Consider the following 24533-nt stretch of genomic DNA (forward strand, 5'->3'; position numbering starts at 1 on the left):
GTGCCCTTCCTCCTTCACCCTGCACCCACTCACTCTGGCTCCTGCCATGGGTCAGTGACCTGCAAGATTTCTATATGCCTGGCCAATGCTCGACTGCGGAGACCATGCAAAATACCACAAACACACCACTCCAGTCTTTGTCACCCAGTAGTCCAAAATTCCAAACTACTCTAAATTTCAGTAAAGACAGTTCTTCACACAAAATTCTCTGGAGTCTTTTTTCTTGCCACCAAATTTTATAATCTACAAGAATTATGCCTGTGAAAGTTTTTTTTTTTTTTTTTTAAGTTAATTTGGGTGCATTTGAGGCTCCAGCATTTCAATCTGTATGTGGATTCTACCTTTCCCTTGACTGGTCCTTACCAATCACAATTTCCTTTTCCTCCCCTGCATGCATAATTCCAATAATATTCCTGCATGGAGAATGTGCGTCACCCAGGGAGAGACTTTGTGTCACTCAGGGTGAGTCTTTGTGTGCGACTCATCCCGGAGCCTCAGTAGGCAACTCCTCAGTGGTCATGGTGACTAAAATGCCAGCACAGCAAAATCCAGGTCATACACTTAACAAGCCATTAATGACTGGAAAAAAAATCCAGATCATGTACAGGACAAAACAAGCTTCAATGGCAAGCGAACAAAGTCCAGATCTGGGATGGAACATAGCAAGCCTTTAATGGTAGACCAGCACAGACCAATTTATGAATGCGCAATAGTGGGCCTTAAATGACAAAGTCTAAATTATGGACAAGACAAAAACTAGCCTTAACTGGAAAATGAACAAAGCCCTGGTCATGGACAAAGTGAGCCCTTAATGGAAAGTAAACCAAGTCCAACTCATGGACGTAGCAAAGCGATCCATAAAAAGAAAGCAACAAAGCCCATTTTCCAGACTACTGCAAAATGAATCCATTCAAAGACCCAAAAACAGATTTTACAAACAAGGGGCAAAACAGAAAAAATGCCACACCTCCTCATGAATATTCATATCCCGGACAAGTGCCCAATTATGTTATGTCCAAAATGTCTAGCTGAGTTCAAATTACCAGGGACCATAATGGACAGCAACACAAACCAATGCCACGAACCAAAAAAGAAATCAAGATAAACATATGACAAAGCTAAACAATTTATTACAAAAAATAAGACATACAAAACACATTACCGACACGTAGGTTGACAGGACGGTCAAGGCAGTAGACCTGCCAGAGCGGAGGCAAATCAAAAGTCTTTTGCGGCAAATACATTCCTTAACACTATCTCCAAAAGGTGTTAAAAACACCAAGTTATGTGAGCTCCCATAAGGAGGGGTCTGAGCTCCCATGAAGGCAGTAAAATCCTACATCTGTGGGGGTCACTAATACATTACCAACAACCATTATTTTAATCACAAATAATGCCTTTTTCAATGTAATGAGTATTATTTATGTTAACAAGATAAATAGGCAAAAAGAAACATGTTTTCCTAAAGAACTAGGCCTAAATGCACCATATTCTCTTGTGAATGACAGTATGGCTGCATTTCACCACCAAGTTACCCATCGTCCCCAAATCTACCCAAAATGTCTGAATTATGCATTGCTGTAAATCACAACATACTCACATATTTCATTATAGATCAACTGTTTTTACTCAAGAAACTCATTATTGCATCATTTTCAAGTGGGAATTACAAGCTTTCATCAGTACAGTGGTCTAAAATAGCTAGAGATCCAGAAACATATCCAATAATGAATATAATGCTTTTTTGTCCATTGTAAAGCATATAAATGAGCCCCTTATGAAGGTTTAAGATGAAACATTGATATCATATTTAAACATAATGCAAAAATATTGTCAAACAATGCTGTACAGTACCTAAATGTGTAATAATTAACTTTTGTATGTATTTCTATACTCTGTACTCTCTGTATGTTTTCTTGTATGGGGATGGGATGACATGAAAACAATTTTCAACCGTCCACCACGTTTTCGCAATGTTCCAACACTCTCCAATCACTGTTGCATGCTTCACAAAAACTATTACACTCCTAACTAACGCTTACATTACGGTGTGAAATATCCACATTATATAATACCACTAACCTATTTAAAGACACTCAATTTCAAAAATAACGTATATAACCGACGTATTTTGAGCAGTAATACTTACATAGCAATGATGAAATCTTATGTTCAGTAGATGAAGACAGAGAATAAATAAATGATACTGTTCTATTTGCTTCTGTTTTGCTACAGAAAACGATGCCCGCTAGGTCTATCAGCAAACATGTGGCTTAGCTATGCCCAGAATTCCTCAATAATAATTTTCAAAGAAATTATGAAAAATCGTTGACCACGTTTCGTTAGGAGCAACGTCTTTTACTGCTACCACAGAGTGAATGTGTGAGTGAAAGCGGTGATAAGAATATTTTCAGTTACGCTGACCTAAAAAACGCTATTCCAAAAGAAAAATTAGACATGTTATACATCGTTAGAAAGCGTATACTCTCGCCTACTGAATAAATTAATTATCAATCATGCCAGACTGTACAAAAAAGGGCGTCAACGCCGTAAACAGCACGTGTGGTATTACGCACAGCTATTTCGGAAGGTACCCAGGCATCTCAAATGCGCGTATATTTCACAAACGGATTGTCCAAGACAATGTATGACCACTCAGTCTCAAAAGGGATATCTCTACGTGTAAAACCAACAGTAAGGTTGTATATTTATTCAATATTTAGTCCCAGATATTGACTGTAGAATGACATGGTATCATTTTTAAAAACTTTTTCTTGTTTATTTCGTTATTCAGTGAGCAGCGTTTTCACTGCTGTATTGGCATATTTCAGGGCTATTGTTGGGTTTATCTTGTTGCTATGACGGAACACAATTTTTTAGTGGTGAAAGAATATTTTTATGAATGCCAAGATAGACAATATTGTCCATTATGTCATGGGTGGGGGGTGTAGTTGTAGATGAGACTGCAGGGAGGGGGGCGCGTTAAATGAACGACCAGAGCCACAATGGTGGCGCTGTGAAACTCCATATTCGGCATAGTTGTAGTGTATCGTCTACTTATGAAACTAAAACAACGCGTTTCTGTTTTTAACTCGTACTTTGGTTGCAGTAGCACTGAATGTCTGAGTTCAGTAATCTGGGCACGCCGGCGTGCCAACGGCTAGGGGGCTTGCGCGAAGGGGTTTAAGGAAAGTTTTGCGCCACACCAATTTTCAGCTCAGTTGCCGATGGTTTAATATTGATTTTTAAAAAGTGGCTGGTAAAAAAGGTGAGTGGCTGGTAGAAGTTGAGAATCTACCAGACACAGTGGCTAGTGCAGAAAAAAGTTAATTTTACACCCTGTGTATCAGCCAACATTATCTTTATAATATACTGAATAGAAAGTAGTAGTATAGACTAGCTACCATGCCGCTGAAAAAAAGGCCGCTGCTGCCGACAGGGTCTACAAGCCTGGCTAGTTTTGGTTTTTTCACAAAGAAACAAAAAACTGCTTTAGACAACAGGAATTCACCTGCTAGCATGACAGCTAGCACTAGCTTTGCTGCTACGGACTCCGTTGGGCTATTATTTATTTATTTATCTCCGCCCCTAACATTAGTTATTTTAGAGACCCCCACGACACTCAGGTTATAACTCGAACCCTGTCTGCAACTTACAACAGAAAAATACACTAATGCAAAACAAACTGAAAACAAACCATGCTGCAAAACGTGACAGCTGAAAAAAATTTTAACTACAAGCAAGCATAGCTTAGGAACCTAAATGGAGGCTCAAAAAGGAGTGTCAAAGGAGTTCAGGTCTGCAATCTTCAAGCTTTATCCACTTGAGCCATCCAGTGAACACAGGTGAGTGTAATCAGCAATTAAATCATCAGACCCTCAATCAGATTCACATGCAGGACCCAGACACAGGCATGCAGAGACCCCACAAAGCAAGATGATGTAACAGTGGACACGGTCATTACTTGTGTCTGAGGTGACTGCACCCTCCTCAACCCACCATCTAAATTTGGTGTTACCTGGAAAAATAATAAAAATACTAGCAAAAACAATATGATTCCTACTAGGGATGTTAAGAGTTAATTGATTAACTGTTAGTTGTTAATAAGAATCCTGATCGATTAATCTTATTGGTTAAACAGTTACATTTCAATATATCATTTTAATGAATAACTTACTGCTGGTGATTAGATTTTAGATTAGGAAAACGTTTCTCCGTCGATAGACACAAAACCCCTTGACCTGTGGAAAGTTAACGACTCACGGTTCCCTGGACAGGCAGCCTTAGCAAAATGCTTTTGTCCATTCCTGGAACATCGGTTCTATCGGCGCGCGTCCTCTCAGCAGCCAATCCAACTTCAGCAAACTGCGCACCAGAATTATCCCAGAGCACACAGACATGCTCATATTCCTTAACAAATATGCTTAGGTATATTTGGTAATTGCATATAGGCTATGTTGTTCATGTTACGGCTACCGAATTCAGGAATATTGTCTATTAGCGTTTTTTTTGTTGGAGGTCTTACAGCACTTCATTCTATTTCAGGCCTTACCTTTTTTGTTTGCTGCACAAGATGACTAATTTACAAAGTTGTGAACTCGCCACTATTTTGCTAAACGAACAGCCCGCCATTTGCACTATAGAATGCGAATTGCACTATTGAAGAGATCGATGTTTTCTTTTTTTTTTATAAGACACTCATCAGAACCACATGAACAACAAATCAGCACAGACTACAGGTTTCAACTCTGCATTCTACACACAGAACAAAAATAACGAAAATGTCCTGAAATGTGTGTCCTGAGTAGTGCATGTGACCACAGCACGGGACTTCAACTACTGGGCTGACCAACGCTCAGTGGCGTCACTAGGGTTGGTGACTCCTGGTGCGGTTGACCGTTGGTGTCACCCAATGTTGTGGACGGGGGACGGGGGGGGTATGGGCACAAGGAGTTGCGTGTTATGCATTCAAACGACAAAGCGCTTCTCATCACATTAATACCGTTAATTAAATCAACCGGCAGTAAACTGCATCAGAGAAATTAACACTGCACAAAAAATTTACTGCCAGTCATTTCGGTGTCACTCTGCTCTGATGGTGTCACGTGGTGCAGTCCACACCCCCCACACCCCCCTAGTGACGCCGCTGCCAGCGCTGATCCGGGTTTCCATTTATTGGGATGGCAGGTCTGCCATCAAGCCAAGTTACGCCTTGGCGGGGCATGCCCCAGACCTATACAGCACCGAGAGTTTGGAACTTCTCAGGATTCCCCACACAAATAACTGCAAAAGCCACAGACCCTCAGCCTTTAAAAACATTAATTTTGGTACATTCTGACTCCTTTTCAACAGACAAAATTTATGAACAACTTCACATGTCCACACAATAAAGCCCCAAACTAAGGGGATGTTGCTTCTTCTCCTCCTTCTTCATTTTCCAGCCTCCGAGCCCACAAAAAATGTCTCCCCATTAGTCATTTTACAAACACCAGCCAATCAAAATGTCACATAACGCACACACAAATGCAAAATGGACATCTTTTTACCCAAGAAAACTGCCAGTCTCTACACCTAGTCAGTTCGTGGCTCAGTGGTAACGTCATGGTCTACAGATCGTTGAGTCACAGGTTCAAACCCCACCTGCAGCACATTTCTTATACATGCTTATTTGCTCACTAATAATTGTCTTTTATTTCTCAACTATTGCTTTTGCACCACATCTACCTGCCGTTCACCGAACGTAAAGACTGCATCATCACATACCATCTACACATTCAGTTGACCTCCTACAATATTGCCAGGCCATATGGATACAACCTGATCTCAGCTGTGCTAACTGACCTGTCTTCTTCTTTAAAACTATGGACACCTTTGACCAAGAAAATTCACACTTTTAGACAGCTACTTGACAGTGGCACACTGCCAATGTTATTGACGTTCAAATCCCGCCTCACCCTCAGGCAGATCTTTTCATATCTTAAACTAACATTTTCTTACACGTATATTGCTAACTAATAATTGTCTATTGCTTTTGAACTATTGCTTTTTACACTTATCAAAATATCTGAATCTTCAATGTAGATGTTTTACCAAAAGTCAGTCACAGCCTGAAGTTACACCAGCTGACCACTGTGGCGTTTGTACTAACTACAATTCTTCACTTGACTACTGTAGAAAATGTTCTTAGCAGCAAATGCCACGTTTCTGCATTCATGTTACCTCGCCCTGTTCTCTATCTACCCACATACAAACAATTACTACGTATGAACTGCCTGCAACACCCCATTAAAACATTACATGTTTTTTACACAAACATGACTCATTCATAATTATAACTAGGCTACTAGTACTGAACGTCAGAAAAGAACATTTTCACTACAGTTTCGCTGCGCAATTTCATGCATTGTTTCAACAACTAATTCAACGAGTAACTAGTAATACCGTCTGTTTTATATACCATTCAATAAGGAAACTCATCTCACTCATGGTCACTTTATTTTCTTTACACTATAGTCTGTGATCATGTCCGACTTCACCTACATGCCCATTCTGCTAGCAACATATTGTTTCAACTACTCAATTTTATCATTTGTCCTCATTTCTCTCGTACTATTGTTATTTTCAAATATGCAAAGATTGCTGGGACATATGCGTGTGCTGCTATTTTCCACTGTCTAGCTAAGCAAAACAGTGAAGAGTACTCCTACCTACAGCTAACAGTATCAAAATGCCTTATAAACCTTACAAACACTGAAAGTGCATCTCGATGAAATAAAAAACGGATCAGGACAGAAGGGTACACAAGTTGCGATCTATGGAGCTCAAATTCTATGAGCTTGCTGATAATTTTTTCAATGAAGGCTCAATGGATGGCCGTCAGATTAGTGAGTACATACACTAGGGACATTTCTGTTCATTTTCTAATGGTGCATGCTTCTTTTTTACTTACGTCCTCGCACCCTTAGTCACAGCCATTGTTTTACATATATAGCAAAGTGAAAGTGCTAAACGGTACACGTTCATCAGACTGTACAAATTCACACAAGGATAGCCATAATCTACAACAATTTCTTAAAGGGTTACTTCGCATTTTTACACCCAGGTCCGCTCTGCTGTTCATCACGAATCATGTCCTCAACTTGGCCCCCCCAAAATCTCGCTCTGCCTCTCAAACAAACCAGTTTACATCCGGCACTGCCTACACTGTATGCGTGTTTGCATGTATGTATGTGTACGCATACTTCTCTCCGTCTACATTTATATGCATTACTGTTCTCACTTTCTCATAACAAACACACTGCAAAAAGAAATGATATCTCATAAAAAACATGTTTTCAACGTACAAAAATGCCAAGTTACTCACACACACAAGGCACTGTCTACAACTCATTCATTCACACTGGCTAAATGTAGGCCTGCCATTAAAAGTATGGATATCAAAATGACACCAAGTTACTGTACTACAAACAATATAGGCTATCTTGCCTAACCGAAATTAAAGAAGCTGTATTCCAAAGCACAGTGTTTTTTTATTAGCTGCGACTGCAGCTCAGAGCTCAACAGTGAGGTTCCGGAAGTGAAAATCCCATTCATATTCTGAATTGAGGATTTTGATTATTAGCCATAATGTCGTAACCATCCAAGGTAGACTTACCACGAGCTATCAGATTGTGAAACGATGGTATATGCTCCTGTAGAAGTCCGTATGATATCAACCTTGTTTTAAGAAAAACATGTTTTATTTGCGATGTCATGGAGAAGCACTACACTACCCGCAATCCTAAAGTGTAACAGCGACGTCTCTGATTGGTGGAGCTCGCTGTTACCACTGAGATGTTCAGGTGGCAGCCATTGAACTATGAACTTTCTATGAAAAGCGTGAAATAGTCTCCATCGGTTAGAAACGTGGCACGTTCAGCCCCGACAAAACGTAGCAAAACGTTTATTTAAACGGAATACATTACAACACTATTATTAACAATATAAATTATATTAATGACACTATAATAATTCAAGAAGAAGCGCGCTAAACTACCATTAGGTTGGAAGTCGTTGGAAAGGTATCATTCCCAATGGTTTGTGGGATGAATAGTTCCTTCACTCTTAAAATAATCATGTACACAGTCTCGTACCTTTGCCTTTTTTTCCGTTTTCCAATATTTTTTTTGCTCCGAATCAAATGTTTTATGGTCATGATTCATCTGGTAGTTTGTTGGCTTTGTTCCAGGCTTAAAACTCTTTATATAAGGCTTTTCTGAAACGTAAATGGAGTAAATGAATGGGAAATTCACTTCCGGAACCGGGGCCGTTCAAAAAGTGGGCGGTCACTGTTGAGCCCTATAGCTCTGTCTGTCGGTCGGTCGGTTGGTCCACAAAAGTGTCCCACCCCGTAGTGACCACAGTTTTAGCCCCAGGAGGCTGAAATTTGGCAAGGAGGTTGGTCATGATGGAAGGTAGAGCTGAGTAACTTTCAGGCCAATTGACCAAGAGGGGGCGTGGCGATGGGGGTGGCCAATCACAAAAAGGCGCATACCTCCCGAATGGATTCACAGATTTGCACAAGATTTTGTGGAAAGGTTAGTCACGAGCCAAAGAAGAGGTCACGTTTTTGTGTGAGGGTGAGTGCATGGATGCATGCACACATGGATGCATGCGCGTGTGCGGTCGCAGCTATTGTGGATTCGCACTTGTTAATCTTATGATCTTACAATGTCATTCAAAATTTGTGTCACATCAAAGTGTGAAATACCTCAAATTGTCTCATGCAAGACATTTAAATGAATGAACAAACTGCTGGTGAATACCTACAGAATGCATACTACAGAAAACATATCTTTATACGTGGTTGTCAAATTAATTTTACTAAATGTAGGCCTACAAGTTCTTGTATATTTGCTACTTACAATAAATACAGCATGTCAAATAAATATCATACATACATACATACAATACTTCATTATCCCCATGGGGACATTTCCCTTGCAGCATGTAACATTTACATTTACGAACAGACATTTATACCAAGAAACATACACTCATGCAACAGAAAGACTGGGCAGCTAAACACATACATACCGATACAAATTTTACATATTCAGGCCTATTCAATCAATCTTGACTCATACAAACCTACCCAGACATATGTTTGGCCTGCTCATGTAGGCTACTATATGCTTATACACACAGGGCCAAGTGACTTGAAACAATTTAGAAAACACCTGGCAGCATTGCTTTGGAATACAGCTTCTTTAATTTTGGTGAGGCAAGATAGCCTAAACTGTCTGTAGTACAGTAACTTGGCATCATTTTTTTATCAATACTTTTAATGGCAGGCCTAGATTTAGCCTGTTTGAATGAATGAGTTATAGACAGTGCTTTGTGTGTAACTTGGCATTTTTGTACACTGAAAGCGTGTTTTTTATGAGATTTAGATCTATACGCTGAATAAAATGCACAACACTGATGCTGGCTCCTAATTCGCAGCTCCCTATTCGAAAATTCCGGTCCACCTTATATCAGTTGCGTTATATGATTGGATGGTTTCGCAGTCTTCCTTTGCTTCTAAAAGTGAGATACGGTTCAAGAGAGAAATTGAACAATGGTGGTCATGTGAAAATTATTATAATTATGTTACGTTCACTTCACCTGTCTTTTTAAGGCTGTAATATGGAAGGATCAGATACCCAGGTGTCACGCATTTTATTTTCTCCTCAAAATCTAATAGTCTCAACTAAAGTGTGGATACTCGACCCGGGGCCTGACGGGACCCGACGGGTTCGGGTCAGGTCGGACTGAATATTTACTGTTAACGCTCGGACTCGGTCGGGTTCAGATATGATTGTATTCATGTTTAAGCTATATATATTTAAATTATTTTAAGATTAATTTGAATTGCATGGCTTATTTAATTCAATAAAATGACTTGATATCTTGCCTGTGCTGCTGCCTTCCTGTGCGTGCGACGTGGGTGTGTGTTTTGTTGAATCTGTGTCACTACCTCTGCTGCGCATGTTTTTGGCGAAAAAGACAAAAAAAGCGTTCAACCATGGATGAAGTCAAGCAAGAGCTCTCATCGGGAGAGCTAATTATTACCGAAAACCATGGCTAATCACCCGTATGGAAACACTTCCACTTGGTCGTAACTGTGGAAGCAAAACAACCCATTGGTTTTGTTAAATGCAAAACATGCAGCGTTGTAATGAAATATGACAGCAAAAAGACAGGAAATTTGTCCCTGCAGCATCATCTGGACTGAGGGTGCACCGCTGAAGCAGGCACAAGTCAAACTGTTGTGAATTGGGATGGCAGGTATGCCATCCCGCCAAGTTACGCCTTGGCGGGGGCATGCCCCATACCTATACAGCACCGAGAGTTTGGCACTTTTCAGGGTTCCCCACAGAAATAACCACAACAGCCACAGACACTCAGCCCTTAAAAACATTAAATTTTGTACATTCTGACCCCATTTCAACAGACACATTTCATAAACAACTTCACATGTCCACACAATAAAGCCCCAAACTAAGGGGATTTTGCGTTTTCTCCTTCTTCTTCTTCTCCTCTTTCTTCTTCTTCTTCTTCTCATTATTTTTTTTCCTGCCGCCTTCCCCACTAACAACGTGTCTCCCCATTGGACATTTCACTGACACCAGCCAAATCTTCATCTACACGACCCAATCAAAAACGCACATACACACGCAAAATACCCATACCTTTTTAGTCTGAAACATTTCCAGTTTAAACAGCTAGTCCGCCTGTGGCCTAGTGGGCAAGGTTACAGTCTTGGGGACACGGGGTAGTTAGTTCTATGATGATTTTCACACTTTCTCGCTTTTATGTGCTATTTGCACAAGAGGCATTGAACAAACACAATAAGTTAAGTATTAAGTATGTCCGTTCTGTATTTCTTGAGAAATATGCGTTTTAAATTTACCGTCCTATTTTCAACCGGTTGAGAAAGTTCTCAAAACTTGGTGCCTCACGAACACAGTAACCACTCCCCTTCCCACGCCCCGTACACCCATGGATAACTCGAGACCCATAGTTTGCGCCGCTGGCTTACGGGCAAGACAATGCAAATATTTCACTAACGTTAGGTTCACTTAAATTAGAGTGCCTTTTAAGGACTATTAGATTATTTCTGGTTATATTCATTTAGGTAGCTAGCTAGCTAGCTAACGTTAGCTAACTAGGTAGCTCGCTTTCAAAAGCTATGTCATCGATAACGTTAGCTAGCTAGTTTGCTTTTATGAGGACATTACAATTCTGCTTTCATCTTAACTTGGCTAGCTAGATAGCAAAAATTATAATTGGATATAAGTCAACGTCCTTATCTTAGCTATCTATCGATACTTGATGTACTACTAAGCTAGCTAGCTTGTGAAAAGTCTCCCAAAAATAGCGCTTATCATGGGGGTAGCTAATGGTAACGGGGCACGGTCTGTCAATCATAGCTAACTGGCAGTTCTCATTACCACGCTCAGATGGTTCGGGTGAACTTTTATAGTGGGAAATTTAGGCTTAGAAAAATACGTTTTCAAGTACATTGAAATGACTGAATAATAAAAAAAATTATGGACATTCGTTTTGTTGTTGCCTAAAGACAACTGGGAAGTGTCACGTTCAATCCCCATGTTACTCCTTTAACCTGCTTCGACCCTCACTGATATTTCTCTACTACTTATCAATTATTGCTTTTGCACCATATCTACCCGCCGTTCACCGTTCAGTTATTAACCGGCTACAATATTGCTAAGCCATATGCATTATGACGTACCGTCTGTACGTTCAGTTATTAACCGGCTACAATATTGCAAAGCCATATGGATTCAACGGGAGCTCTTCTGTGCTTACTGGCCTGTGTCCTTTAAAACCACAGACAGGTTTGCTAATGCTATTTCACCCATTGCATAGCTATGTCATGGTGCTGCACTAACAAAGTCACAGACTGGTAAACCTCCGGTTGAAGGATTGAATACCGCCTCGCCCTCAGGCAGATAATTCCCTCGTTTACACTAACGTTTTCTTACGCTTTTATATTTTCTCTACCAAAACTCACTCATGGCCACCCATATGCATTTCATCACAGCAAATGTATTCATTTTATTAAAAAGTTACACCACTTCACCACCCAGTCAAAAACTCGCATACACAGGCAAAATGCCCATACCTTCTCACTCTTCAACATTTCCGGTTTAAATTGCTAATCTGCTTGTGGCCTAGTGGGTAAGGTTACAGTCTTGGGGACACGGGGTTATAGGTTCAAGCCCAGCTAGCGACACGTTTCTTTAACCTGCTTTTACCCTCACTAATAATTGTCTACTACTTCTCAATTATTGCTTTTGCACCATATCTACCCGCCGTTCACCGAACGTATACACTGAATTATTACATACCGTCTGCACGTTCAGATATTAACCGGCTACAATATTGCAAAGTCATATGGATTCAACGGGAGCTCTTCTGTGCTTACTGGCCTGTGTTCTTTAAAACCACGGACAGGCTTGCTAATTCTATTTCACCCATTGCATAGCTATGTCATGGTGATGCACTAACAAAGTCACAGACTGGTAAACCTCCGGTTGAAGAATTGAATACCGCCTCGCCCTCAGGCAGATAATTCCATCTTTTACACTAACGTTCTCTTACGCTTACATTTGCTTTACCAAAACTCACTCATGGCCACCCATATGCATTTCATGATGGCAAATGTATTCCTTTTATTAAAAAGTTACACCAGTTCACAGCTGCGCCATTTCTACTAACTACATTTCTTCACTTGGCTACTGTACAAAACCTTCTTATCAGCAAACGCCACGTTTCTACATTCATGTTACCTCGCCCTGTTCTCTATCTAGCCACATACAAACAATTAGGCTACTAGGTACGTACGTTCTGCAACTCCCCATTAAAACATTATATTTAAAAACATGATTCACTCAATTATAACTACTAGTACTGAACATGAAAAAACACAGCAATGCAATAGATTTCACACGTTACTTAACCCTCCACCTCGACAGCTAGTGCTTTATGGCGACTGTTATATATACCGTTCGATAAGGAATATAAGCTCGCTCATGGTCACACTATTTACTTCGCACTATACTCCGTGATCATGTCAACCTTCACCTACATGCCCATTCTGCTAAAAACATATTGTTTCAACTACGCAATTTCATAATTTCATCCTAATTTCTCTCACACTGTTGTTATTTTCTCATATGCAAAGCCTGCTGGGACATATGCGCTTGCTCCTATTCTCCACTATCATGTTTTCCGGTTCTACTTTAGCAAAACAGCAAAGAAGATTCCTACCTGCAGATAAGCCTATCAAAATGCCTTACAAACCTTACAGACACTAAAAGTGCATCTCCACGAAATAACAGACAACGGAGCAGGACAGAAGGCTACACAAGTTGCGACCTAGGGAGTTATAATTCTACGGGCTTGCTGATTCTTTTGTCAGTCAAGGCTCGTTCGATGGACGTCAAATCCGTGAGTACATACACTGGCCATATTTAATATGCGTTTCTGATGCTTTTCATATGCGTTCTTTCGTTTTAGGCTTATACGCCACCGCACCCTTTGTCACAGCCACTGTTTTACATATATAACAAACCGAAACTGCTAAACAGTACACGCTCACCAGACTACAAATTCACACAAGGATTGCCATAATCCACAACCGTTTCTTAAAGGGACACTTCGCATTTCTCACTCTCATAATAAAACGCTTTGCAAAAAGAAATGATATCTCAAACACGTTTTCAACGTACAAAAATGCCAAGTTACTCAAAAGTATTGATATCAAAATTACACCAAGTTACGGTACTACAAACAATATAGACTATCTTGCCTCACCGAAATGACATAAGATGTATTTCAAAGCAATGCTACCCAATATTTCCTCAATTCTTTCAAGTCACTTGGCCCTGTATTTTATAACCTCACCATTTAACAATATCTTGCAAACTTTGTGTCAGATGGAAGAGTCAAATATTTCGAATTGCCTCATGGAACACATTGAAATTAATGGACAAAACTGCTGCTGAGTAACTACAGGAAGCATATTTCTCCAGAAAACATGTTTGTACTTGCTTCTAAACTGAATTTGAGTACATGTGCAAGTTATTGTATATTTGCTACGTACAATAAATACTGCATGTAAAACACATATTGTACATACATACATAGAGAACTTCTTTATCCCCATGGGGACATTTCCCTCGCTGCATGTTACATTCACATTTACGAACACACACTTATACCAAGAAACATACTATCATTCACTCAACAGAAAGGCTGGGCAGCGAAATACATACATACCAATACAAATTGTACATATACATGCCTATTCAATCAATCTTGACTGTGAGAGAGCCATCCACACACATGTTTGGCCTGTCCATGTAGTGTATGCTTATACACACAGGGCCAAGTGACTTGAAAGAATTGAGGAAATATTGGGTAGCATTGCTTTGAAATACATCTTATGTCATTTCAGTGAGGCAAGATAGCCTATATTGTTTGTAGTACCATAACTTGGCGTAATTTTGATATCAATACTTTTGAGTAACTTGGCATTTTTGTACGTTGAAAACGTGTTTTTTATGAGATGCTATTTACAGCCAGCAGCAGCGCGCTGGAAAGTGACAGACAGCTTTCCCCCACACCGCTCTCTACAGCGTTCTCTCTCCTTACGAATGAACGTAGCTAGCACTAGCATTACATACTTATGGCATGTTTAGCTAACGTTAGCAACAATATTTGGCTAACGTTTTTACCTGGTCGATAGCAGCTTGCTAGCTAAGCAAGGCTAGAATGGTTTGCTGATGGTGGTTACTTAGCAACTGAATCAGTGAGTCTGCTGTTTACAGCCACCAGCAGCGCGTTGGAAAGTGACATGTCTTTCCCCCACACACTCCATTGTTTGCAACGTAGCTAGCATTACATACTTATGTACTTAATATCTATGATTTTAGGCAGTGAGCTATGTATATTTTAAATTGCGTCGGGTTCGGTTCGGACACCAAAATACAGAATGCTCGTCGGGCTCGTGTCGGGTCGGGTACTATTCTCTCGGGCTTGGTTCGGTTTCGGACGCAAATATCCGGCCCGAACCACACTCTAGTTTCAACATTGCATCATGTGTGTATGACAGAACAGGAGCTAATGTACATCTGAAATGGTGTGGATGAAATATCACAGCACTGTATGCAAATAAAACTCCAAACTGTCTATATAAACAAAAACAGTAATCAAATCTAATTGGAAAATGGACATATTGGATGGCAATTTCTCCACAAAATTTAAAGGTCTCAAAGTTTTGACACACAGCAGGGGCCCTGGTCTACATCCTACCCCATTTCTGTGAAATTTTACTGTAGCATGCTGCAATACTGTGAAGTTGATAATCCCACAGTCTAAGTGAGAAATGTGAAGATTTGGTTTGGAACTTCTCTGTAAATTTAAAAGGTCACAAACTTTTGTTACTTGTTCATGACAGAAGGTACAGAAGAACTGTACTGTCTTCAAATAATTCCACTCAAAAAAGTGAAATTTTCAAATTTCTCCCCAAAACTGAAAGGACTTTCTGGACCATGTCACTGCCTGCTGTGGTCTTAGGGCCTCCATAGGGTGATGTGCACTTAAGGCTAATTTATGCTTCGGAGACAGTGCCGTACGACATGTCACAAAAATGATGCAAATTCGACAGTTTTGACGTCAAGCCGAAACTTTTAGAGGGTCGGCAACGGGTGTCATGTACCTGCTGATTTTTGTAAGGTTACAGACACCGTCATAAGTGTCGTGCAACTGTGATTGGATGGCTGAAATGAAGGCAAAAAGGTTGCCATGTTTACTACGTACTTGTTTTTATGAATGAAGACGGTTTTGCATAGCTAGCTAGCTAGCAAAATGGATGGGTTTGAGGAGAAGTTGGCCGAAGAGGTGAGGAAATATCCTCACATCTACGATTCTGCAAGGGCCGACTACCAAGACCATGAAAAAACAAAGGAACATTAGTGGCGCTGCCATTTTTCGCGGAATGTAAACAAACTTCTGCTGGCCTTGGCGTCTGGTTGCTATAGTAACAATGCAAAACGTCATGCGACAAAGTTCTGTCGGCCGACACTTTGTTGTACGACACTTTGTCTCCGAAGCATAAATTAGCCTTTAGCAATTGGATCGGGCTGGATAAGGGAGCACTCATTTGGTTAGGGAGCCAAGTTCCATCACTGTCTAGTGACCCCCACTTGTTAATCAGGCACCGACAGACTACATGTCAAAGTTGTACGTGACAAATCTTCCTCTGACATGTGGAATCACAACTAGTGGGATTATTTGAAAACAGTACAATAATTGTATCACAGTTGGGGGCAGACATACAGAATGACATCAGTGAAAATCAAGTGTCAAAATTGAGACATAAAAATTTTGAGAAGAAATTGCAATCCAAATGACCACTTTTTTCAATAAGGCTGTATTGATTTGCACAGAAAGACTGTAGTGGGATTATTTGAAAATGCTACAGTAAAACTCCACACAATTGGGCTAGGATGTAGATCAGGACTGCTTCTGTCATGAACAAGTATTAAAAGTTTGAGACCTTTTAAATTTACAGAGAAATTCCAAACCAGATTTCTTACTGAGCCTGTACTGAATTACATAAAAGGTTTGAAATGGGATTATTTGAAAACGCTACTGTACAATTTCACAGAAATGGGGTAGAACATAGATCAGGACCCCTTCTGTCATGAACAAGTGTCAGAAGTTTGAGACATTTTAATTGTGGGGAGAAATCAAAATTTCACTTTTTTATATTAGCCTGCATTAGATTACATTGAAGGTTTGAAGTGGGATTATTTGAAAATGCCACAATAAATCTTCACAGAAACTGGGCAGGACATAGAACAGGACCCCTTTTATCACAAACAAGAGTCAAAACTTTGAGACCTTTTAATTTTGGAGAGTTTAACTTTTTAACTTTTAAATGTAACTTTTTTAAATATTATCTTACATTTGATTACATGGAATGTTTAAAGCAGGATTATTCCAAGATACTACAGTAAAATTTCTGAGAAATGAGGAAAGATGTAGACCAGGACCCCATTGCTCATGACAAAGTGTCAAAACGTTGAGACCTTTAAAATTTCAGGTATTCCAGTCCAAAATGTTACTTTTTATATTATCTTGCATTGGATTACATGGAAGGTTTGAAGCGGGATTATTCAAAGATGCTACAGTAAAATTTCAGAGAAACGGGGTAAGATGTCATGAACAAGTAGTCAAAACTTTGAGACCTTTAAAATTTCAGAAGATATTCCAGTCCAAAATGTTACTTTTTTTCACTCAGCCTGTATTGTATAACATATTTGGGGTGGGATTGTTTGAAAACACTTTCACTTTTCACCCAAATCAAGTCAGTGCTACTTCAGGACCCCTTCATCATAATTAAATGTCAAAGGTTTGAGACCTTTAGATTTTGAGGAGAAATGGCCATCTAATATGTCAATTTTTCAATAGGATTTTATTACTGTATTACTGAATTTATCACTGTATTTGTTTGTTATTCTTCAACTACACACTGCTGCATTCTGGTCTTCCACTGATCAAAGCAGTGCAGTAGATCTCCTACCGTTAGTTGTCTCAGAAGCTCCGTCGTTTTCTTCTTCACTTCTGGAACAGACTCGAAACGGGTTCCCTTGAGTGCAGACTTGATTTTATGGAAAAGAAAAAAGTCGCACGGTGCTAGATCAGGTGAATAGGGAGGGTGGTCAAGTACTTCTCCTTAAAATCAAGTCTGCACTCAAGGGAACCCGTTTCGAGTCTGTTCCAGAAGTGAAGAAGTAAACGACGGAGCTTCCGAGACAACCAACGGAAGAAGACCTACTGCACCGCTTTGATCAGTGGAAGACCAGAATGCAGCAGTGTGTAGTTGCAGAAGGGGAATATATTGAACGGGAAAGGAATTGAAATGTAAGTTTTCTTCATTAAAATTGAATTACAGCATTAGTCTCATTATGTAATAGCCACACCTTGTATATGCTTTATAATTGACAAGAAGCATTTTATTCATTTTTGTAGAGATTTTGGATATGTTTCAGGACCCCTTGATATTGTAAGCCACTGTACTGACGGAAAGCTTCTAATTCCCATTTGAAAATGATGCAACAGTGAGTTTTTTCAGTCAAACAGTTGATTTGTAGCGAAATACATGATTGTGATTTACAGCAATGCATAATTCAGTTTGGAGACACTGGGTACACTGCTTAATTTTTGATTCATAGATCTTTAGTATTTCTGCGTATCCACCCTAAGATTTGATGCACTTGTGGTCAAGGGGTTTTTGATCTAGGACATGTATAGTTTAACCTGCTGTATGTATGCAATCTCCTAGTATTTCATTGCAAACTAAAAAAGAGCAAATTCATTTTAGATTTTTTGCCTAGACAACTGCATTTGTGGCACGTTATTTCTTCCAAAATTATGAATATAAAGTAATCTAAGCTAGTATTGTAAATGGTACAAATGTCTTGCTTCATTTAAGCCATTTTTCAAGTATCTGTGGTGTTCACATCTGGAGTTATAGAGCTTTAAATATGGTACCCCCTAAATGGGCAAGGATTTGCCAGATTTGGCATGTGCGCTAAGGGGTTAATATTAATATATCAAAATAACAATATAATCAAAACAATAATGGCGGTGGATTCATGTTATTTTAGGTCATGGTTTAATACTCCGCATATTCTGATACATTGGTTCTGCGCAAGCAACTCTGAATTCACTCCTTTTCTGCATCGATGAGTCAATAACAGTCTCATACTCGTTCATGTATGAGATGAGAGGGTGTGCTCGTCTAAGCAGTTACGAGCACGGTGACGTAAAACTATGTGGACCAAATTGGAATGAAATATATAATCCCATATCTTCTTGTGTGTGACACCGAAAAATCGGTGCCTGAGTCGTAATTAGATCTGTGTGAAAAAATTTTAGAAATAAAAGGTTCTGTCCAAAATAATTTTATTTGGCCAATAATTTAATTTGGACATGTCGAATGAACTGCAAATTCGAAAAACACAAGTGCATTAACGGAAAACACAAATGCAAAAATCACAACACAAATGCAAAAGCCACAACAAAGCGGAAGTGAGCAACAACGGATGTTGACAATAAAACGAGCCGGCTATTATTGCCGGCAGACTATTATTGCCTACACATGTGGAAGAGGAAAGTTCTTGCCGTTTAAGAAGTAAGTGAAACGTTGTTCGCTAGCTAACTATGAGTACTTTCGCTATGTGATTGTCACATATGAGCAATGTTATTGTGCCGCCGTTTTAACACATTTCTACGGCTTCAGGTCAAGCACTGCATAGCTAGCTTCATAGTAGCCTAACATTAGATTGCAGAGTACATAAATATGAAAATATAAAGACATTGAACAACATTGCTCACTTGTGACAATCACATAGCGATAGTAATCATAGTTAGCTAGCAAACAACGTTTCACTTAGCCTACTTCTCAAACGGTAAAGTGACCAGATTTCTGAAATGAAAACCGGGGACATTTCCAGTTTGGCTGTCAATATATCATTAAATTATCCAATGTTATAATCTATGAAATAAAAACTATATAGGCCTACAATAAAGAAAATGATCAAACTACAATGGTTCAATACAGTGTATTTAATTATCTATACGTACAAGACAGAGAAGACAGACAAGTAACACTACCAGACTGACACACTAACAGACACACTGTAACAGAGAGGCAAAACTATGATACTATGAAGTTGTGGATTCCCTTGACACTTGCTAGCTTCTGGCCGAGTTTTCCACAGCAGTTTTCTCTAAAACTAGCGCGAGCAAGTAGTTAGTAGAAGAAGAAGGATATGAAGCTGCTATAGCGAGCAGCACCCTCTGTTGGCCAAAACAAGCACAATGCGATTGAGACGTCCGGTCTTTTTTGCCACGTAAAATATGATTTCACTTTGCGGTCTGTTTTTAACGCACAGTTAAAAACGGGGACATTCCCAGGGACAGGCTATCAAAAACAGGGGTTGTCCCCGGAAAACGGGAACGTCTGGTCACCCTATCAAACGGGCAAGAACTTTCCTCTTCCACATGTGTAGGCAATAGTCTGCTGGCAATAATAGCCGGCCCGTTTCATTGTCAACATTCGTTGTTGCTCACTTCCGTTATGTTGTGGCTTTTGCATTTGTGTTGTGATTTTTGAATTTGTGTTTTCCGTTAATGCGCTTGTGTTCATCGAATTTGCAGTTCGTTCGACACGTCTCGGCCACCGTATAAATTCGTAGTTTTGAATGGACTTCAATGGAGAAATTTGCTTCTTGGCACCAGAGGCTTACTAAACTGCAATACCTTGAGTAACCACTGGAGTTTATGTGCTTCGCAGAGAATGGCAAGCCCTGGTCCACTGTATGAAATAAAATGCAGGGTGGGAGTTGTTCTGTGTGTCATTTAATCTGAGGGCGATTGCACTGCGGACACAGCTGCTTGTAGCAAGAGCTGATATGTTCGAAGAACGCTCACACATCAACCTTCCTTTTAATAAAAACATCTTTTTCAAAAAAAAAAAAATCAAGTGAGTAGGCTATGGCCTCATTAAACATTTTCGCCTTCTCGTAATTTTGGTTTGTCCATTTTTATTCAGACGACACATTTCTAACTGTAATATCAGGTATTCAATTCTCAAAGATTAAAAAAATACTGTTAACTTTAACAAAAAAGTATTTTAAAACAACAGATTAGGACTGCGACGTACCTCATCCAAAAGCAGCAGATTTAATAACCATAACAACTAATTTTCACAGAAGCAACCTGGTAGCAGCTTTTGTGAATTTGGCAGGGCGGTCAATTTTTCACGTGGACTCTGTAACCAGTCACGAAGAGAACAGTTGCAAGGTCACTGACTACAGATAGGAGCAAACACCACGATATAAAATGAACGTACGGTCCAAACCACAGTCGCCACCTTTCCTCAGTAAAATAATTCTCAATAAGTATCACAATGATCGCAACACACTATGAAAACATAAGCATCATGTTTGTTTTCGTATGCTGTAACACTAGACACGGCGTGACTCTCGGGCTGGGACGTATTACATAATGCGTTGAACTCGCTCCAGACAAATCGAAACACAACACTGCCATCTTCGTGACATCTTTCTGTTATTTGCTCAGCGCTGTACCCTGGAATGTTTCTCAAACCGTTTTTCCCGAATACAACGGTAATATCGTAAAAAGTTTTCAATGTGTAGCCTACCAAAGACAGTTACGAGAATCGCATATTTAACAACCAACTCATAGGCTACATCGTGAATCGATGTTAAAATCACTTGTACACATATCTTTGGCTACCCTAGAAACTAACATAACCGTCAGCTGTGGTGTTTGCGTTCATCCTGAGGTTATGACCAGCCGATAAAATACTGGGATGGTTCATCAATGTCGTAAACTGTAATCGAATGGCCATCGCGTCCATTTACGAAAGCTTTGCCAAATTTGGTCCATAGCACCCAACATCTCTAATGTTGGAAACCGAGCTCCGAGTGTTGGTGGGGAGATTTATCCAACACAAGTTATCATAGAACCTGGAATCCCAGTACATGTTGTTTCGAATGTTCATAGCTACGAACGAATACCCAACTAACTGGATACATTTGGGCTAAACAACTGAAACACCACACATTTGTCAGTGCTACTGTTTGCAGAGGTGCGCATAATGTCACAATGGATTACATCAAAGGCGTAACAGGTAAACGCACATTATTGCGGTTAACATATCGCAACGGGTTTTCAGATAAGAAAGCAAACATTCGTTAACTTTTTCATATTTGTGTGTCAGTACCAACCTTTCTGAGCTCGACTGGCTCCAGTGCTGAAGATGATGATGATGAAGAATGCTCCGGCCCCGCTGGGTCCTGTCCTCACCATTCCCAATGTGGCCATTCTAGCCTGCAGTCCGACTGCATAATGAAGTGTTTTTGTTCGTAAGATCTCGTGCAGCACAGTATTTAGGAGTTGGTGTTCCGCTCGGAAATCCTGTCTTCCTTGAAGACTATCTCTAACTCTATTCATGGAGTTTAATTTAACGCTTTGAACACCTCGTGTGCCTCCTGCTCCACTCTCACTGCCGCTAGCCTCAACACTTCCAATCTATTGTACAACTTCCTCGACTTCCGCTACTCCCACAATGCAACAGGGTCCCAAAACAGCTGCGGCTAGCGAGAGTGGGCACCGCATAAATTGATCTCATTAAACACACGTTTTCAACGTACAAATAAGCCAAGCTACTCACACTTAGAAAGCACTGTTTATAAGTCATTCATTCAAACTGGCTAAATCTAGGCCTGCCATTAAATGTATTGATATCAAAATGACGCCACGTTACTGTACTATAAACAATATAGGTTATCTTGCCCTACAGAAATTAAAGAAGCTGTATTCCAAAGCAATGTTTCCTAATGTCTCCTAAATTGTTTCAAGTCATTTGGCCCTGTGTGTACAAGCATACGGTAGATGAACAGGCCAAACAGGGATATGTTTATAAGAGTGAAGATTGATTGAATAGGCGTCAATGTGTCCAATTTGTATCTGTATGTATGTATTTAGCTGCCAAGCCTTTCTGTTGCTTGAATGACTGTATGTGTCTTGGTATAAATGTCTGTTTGTAAATGTGAATGTTACATGCTGCGAGGGAAATGTCCCCATGGGGATAATGAAGTATTGTATGTATGTATGTATGTATGTGCAATATTTATTTTACATTCAGTATGTATTGTAAGTAGCAAATATACAAGAAGTTGTACATTTAGTGGAATAAACTTGACAACCAAGGTATTCTATAGGTATTCACCAGAAGTTTTGTACATTCATTTAAATGTCTTGCATGAGGCAGTTGTAGTCATTTGACACTTTGATGTGACACAAAGTGTGAATGACAACAATGTGAGATAATAAGATTAAAAAACACAGGGCCAAGTGACTTGAAACAATTTAGGAGACATTGGGTAGCACTGCTTTGGAATACAGCTTCTTTTGGTGTAGGGCAAGATAGCCTATATGTAGTTTATAGTACAATAACTTGGCATCATTTTGATATCAATACTTTTAAAGGCTTAGATTTAGCCAGTTTGAATGATTGACTTATAGTAACATACAAAAATGTCATGTACAAAGCACTGTCTATAACTCATTCATTCAAACTGGTAAAATCTAGGCCTGCCATTAAAAGAATTGATATCAAAATGACACCAAGTAAAATAACTGTCAAGAGACGTGAATTTTCTTGGTGAAATGTGTCCATGTTTTTAAAGAAGATAAGTCAGTAGGCACAGCTGAGCTCCGGTTGTATCCATATGGCCTGGCGATATTGTAGGCAGTTAACTGAACGTGTAGATGGTATGTCAAAATGCAGTCTATACGTTCGGTGAACGCCGGGTAGATGTGGTGCAAAAGCAATAGTTGAGAAGTAATAGACAATTATTAGTGAGAAAATAAGCACATATAAAAAATCTGCTTCAGGTGGGATTTGACCCTGTGACAACAATCCATAGACCACAACATTACCACTGAGCCACAAACTGATTAGCTGTAGAGAATGTCAATTTTCTTGGAAAAAAAGATATAAGTCCATTTTGCGTGTGTATGTGACGTTTTGATTGGCTGGTGTAGGTGAAGGATTGGCTGGTGTATGTAAAATGACCAATGGGGAGACATATTCTTTGTGGGCTAGGAGCATTTCTGCCAGGAAAAAGAATAATAAGTTAGTTAGGGGCATTATTGTGTGGACGTGTGAAGTTGTTTACAAATTCTGTCTCTTGAAATCGGGTCAGAATGTACAGAAATTAATGTTTTTAAGGGCTGACAGTCTGTGGCTATTGTGGCTATTTCTGTGGGGAACCCTGAAAAGTGCTGTAAAGGCATGGGACGCCAAGGTGTAACTTGGCTAAATGGCATCCCTACCATCCCAATATCTCTGCTTACTGGGTGGTTATTCCTAAATTATGAAGGATTTAGTCACTAGATAGTAGTAATTTGCATTTTAAACAAAGTTGGTGCTTATCAGAGCTCAGAAGGCACAGGGATGAGGTGGGTATACTTTTATTAACCAACAAGGTAGCATTTTTATACAGTCACTGCCATCTTTATGCACTTAAATTGCAACCCACAGTGACAAGCTTTACATGCTGCCAATAATTCCAGTATATATAGTCTGTTTTTAAAAGGATTATTTCTAGTGACAGAAACTCATAAACACCTAATTATAATGATACCAAGAAGTGCTGGCTATGGACAATTCTCTTCTGTGGCCCCCACCACAACTGCCCCTCCACCCATCTCTTTTTGCTCCCTCCATCACCAGTGTCTCTGCCCATCCAATGACTTTGTGACCCGTTCCTTGTTGCCAACGTCAAAAATGAGTCCATTTTGTTCACTGGGTACAAACATGCAAACAGCTCCTTTTAGTCTCCTTATACTGATTATCCTATTCAATCCTGCATGGAAAT

General features: G+C 39.7%; 1 protein-coding gene and 1 long non-coding RNA gene across 5 annotated transcripts in view; one reads left to right on the forward strand and one right to left on the reverse strand.

Annotated features, from left to right (window-relative positions):
* Positions 1-22232, reverse strand: part of dcbld2 (discoidin, CUB and LCCL domain containing 2) — a 93775-nt gene extending 71543 nt beyond the window's left edge. For 3 of the 4 annotated variants that reach the window (XM_064329877.1, XM_064329879.1, XM_064329878.1), the window contains exon 1: positions 21876-22231. In XM_064329877.1, coding sequence (XP_064185947.1) covers positions 21876-22101 — 226 coding nt within the window. In that variant the 5' untranslated portion in view covers positions 22102-22231. Of the gene's footprint in view, positions 1-21875 lie in introns of all 4 variants that reach the window. The other variant, XM_064329876.1, reaches the window with a different exon arrangement.
* LOC135252006 (uncharacterized) overlaps positions 1-24533 on the forward strand; it is a 364708-nt gene that overhangs the window by 307327 nt on the left and 32848 nt on the right. The gene's annotated exons all lie outside the window — the stretch shown is intronic.

This window comes from Anguilla rostrata, chromosome 3 (assembly GCF_018555375.3).
Source record: "Anguilla rostrata isolate EN2019 chromosome 3, ASM1855537v3, whole genome shotgun sequence".
In the NCBI taxonomy this organism is placed as follows: Eukaryota; Metazoa; Chordata; class Actinopteri; order Anguilliformes; family Anguillidae; genus Anguilla; species Anguilla rostrata.